A 3054-nucleotide genomic window follows, 5' to 3' on the forward strand; every position below is an offset into this window, starting at 1 on the left:
TTACTCATATCAATTATGAGACACTTGATTTTTACATGGTTCGATCATAATTGATCTACATCCATGGTTCTTCAATATGATTAATTGATTTACAAGATGAGACTCTATTAATGAGTTTTTGGAGCTCTTCTAGATCTAGTTTTTAGGGAAGAAGATGAAGTTAGAGAAAATAAAATCTGATCCCTTTCTCTCTCTTAGATATGTTCTTAACTACTAGAGAGTTGAAATGGATTTACAAAAATACCCTTTTACTTACAAACTAAAGAAACCAAGCTAAGATACTGTGTATATAACTCTAAAGACGCTAAGTTACTCCTTCTTCCCTATGGCACCACGCGTCGAATGCGGTTTTGGTATCTACACAATCAGAAAACCTTGGATAAAAGAAACAAAACACCGACCAGACACAAGATAAACAACATACAAAGTTTAAGGTAATAACCGAAACAAGCAGCACATACACATATTCCTGGCCACGCTAATGCAGGTTTCTTAGCAGGAGCATTCCTAGACGGTCCAATCTTGTGCGAAGTGTTTAGGTGACAACCTTGTGGATTATCACAAGCTGCAGATTTCTTCATTGCTGAAGCTGCTCTTGGTTGAATATTTGTTGGTGCCATTGCAGCAAAATCACACCCTTCATTCGTCAAGGTTAAGCTTTCATTTGGACCAGAACCAGATTTCTGCTTATTACTACCACTACCACTGCCACCCGTAGATATTGCACAATGCAGTGTATGTCCATTAAAATTCTTGGTTGGTTTTTCTAAATCCTTTCTTGCTCCTTCAACAGTTTTATATGTAAACAAAGCATACCCTTTCGGCTTCCTAGTGTCTTTATCAAATCCTAATGGACCTCGTTCCATTTCCCCGAACTTTGAAAAGAACTTGTGCAGTTTTTCAGCAGTAATTTCAGATTGAGAACTCACATTGCCTACAAAGATTTTACTCTCTGCAGCATATTTCTTCACATTCATTTGCTGTTGATCAGAAGAAGCTGAATCAGAAGCAGTCATCCGATTTCCTATCTTTTTGAGTGGCTCTTTTGAAGCTTTAAGAGTAGTTTTTCTACAATGTGATGGATTTTGAAATGCAAGTTTACGAATTTCTTCAATGATTTTTGTATTCTCTGTTGAGACTGAACGAATAATATTGATTAATTGATCTTTAATATTGGCCATTGGATAGTGATGGGTAAATAAAAAGTTGGAAATGAATAGAAAAGTAGCGATTTGAGATTTTTATAGGGTTTATGAAATAATGACGCATGGGTTGAAGTGCACCATTTCATTGTCGAGTGCCAAATAAGGTCCATTTCAGGGTTCAACTTACGAGAGCCACGTATTTTATCTCTCTCTCTCAAATGAATTTTGGGGGCTTTTGCGGTCTTTAATGTCAATAATAAATTTGTTCTCAGAGTAGGTGTCTGATGTATCAATTAATCTTCTTTAGTTGTTTACAACGTGGGTATTGGTTTCCCTATGATATGCTCTGGGGATATCCAGTTAGTACCCGGTAGAAGGTTGTTGGTTCTTTGGCCACTGTTTCGGCAATGGGTTTACAGCTTTCAGGGGTCTTGTATGTTGCTCTTTTGAACTTCTTTTAATGAAAAATCCCCTTTGTTCAAAAAAAAAAAAAAATATGCCATATGTGAGTAAGAGTGGGAAACGGATCAAAAAATGCTTTGCGTGCATTGATTTGATAAGATTTGATGGGGACGGTGATTAGACTCATCAACCATTACTGTGTTAGATTAGACAGCCAGTGTGGCCTATGATATTAATCCGTTTTAGGTGTTAATAATCTTCATTCCAAGGCTTTGAAACAGGCATACGGTGGATAAAGTATTTTCACATTAGAAACTAGGAAGAAATAAAGTTTAATAAACTGATTAATCGTCTGCTTGCGACAGTAAAACACTACTCTAGCTGCTCTAGCATGTCATAGCATATTAGGGACGTGTGTACATGATTTGATCCCTCAGCTCACCCACTTCACCGGAAGAAGTAAACACTAAACAATCAAACTGGTTTGATCTTATCTTCCAACCATGTAGAAACCATTTTTTTTCCTTGCAACCACACATGTAAACTTGCGTATTGTACGAATCAAATATTTATTTTACTTGAATCCGTCTCTATAGTCCTATACATTACATAGGACCACCAAAACCACCCAGTATCCACTCCAACACACGTAGAAAATATGCGTCATCGTGAATCTATATACCAAACTGAGAATAAAGGTTTAAGCGGCAATCGGAGATACATTTTTGAGCGTCGGCCTCTGAATGTCATCTGATGTGCAGAACCACGGTGTGGCCTCTTAAAACACTTTTTTTCACTACGTAATTTTAAGTTGGGCCATAAAATATCTGTGAACCTTAGGCTTAAGCCCGGTGTATAAAAATTCAGCTGCTTCATAGTACTGCCTACTTTAGCATGTAATTCAGCTGCTTCATAGTACTGCAATCAGAAGAAGCTAGATGCCTAAATCACAAGAAAGAGCTCCAGTAACAAAAACATCGGAAGGTGAAACAAAATTAACAATGTGTTAGACTTAGAACATGTTTATGACCCCCTAATTAAAGCGACACGAGTAACTACGCTCTGTATTCTAAAGCTAAAACCAAAATATCGGAAACACTGGATAGCAAACAACATGATCAGAGAATAATAGCTAGAAGAAAAAATATACCCACGTAAAATAAAGCAGGATGAACAAACCGAATTTCTTAAGATAATGACCCAAAGCAGGTCTTTTAGCAAGACCATGCCCAGAGGGCGCTATCTTGTATGATAAACTCAATTGATGACTTTGTGGATTCTGACAAACTGGGGTTCCCCACTCCAAACGCTTCCAATACTCGTAGTTGCGAAGTTGAAGGTGACATTGAAGCTGGACGAAAACCTGTGAAAGTAGGGTTCATCACACTTAATGCAGATGGATGCATGCTGTCCAGCAGCAGCAAGTACAGCTAACACAGCTTGAACATGTTTCGCTCCTTGTACTACAGGGTTGAGTAGCACCGCCACTGAAAATACTTATCAAAGT

At 37.8% G+C, this 3054-nt stretch overlaps 1 protein-coding gene across 1 annotated transcript; it reads right to left on the reverse strand.

Annotated features, from left to right (window-relative positions):
• Positions 1 to 309: 309 nt before the first annotated feature.
• On the reverse strand, positions 310 to 1181 carry LOC113290506 (UBP1-associated protein 2B-like). The gene is made up of 2 exons (XM_026540102.1): positions 462 to 1181; positions 310 to 357 (listed from the first exon to the last, which is right to left on the reverse strand). The coding sequence occupies exons 1-2, from the start codon at positions 1179 to 1181 to the stop codon at positions 310 to 312; spliced, it is 768 nt and encodes a 255-aa protein (XP_026395887.1).
• Between the last annotated feature and the right edge of the window lie 1873 nt (positions 1182 to 3054).

The sequence above is a fragment of the Papaver somniferum genome, chromosome 6, assembly GCF_003573695.1.
Source record: "Papaver somniferum cultivar HN1 chromosome 6, ASM357369v1, whole genome shotgun sequence".
NCBI classification, from domain to species: Eukaryota; Viridiplantae; Streptophyta; class Magnoliopsida; order Ranunculales; family Papaveraceae; genus Papaver; species Papaver somniferum.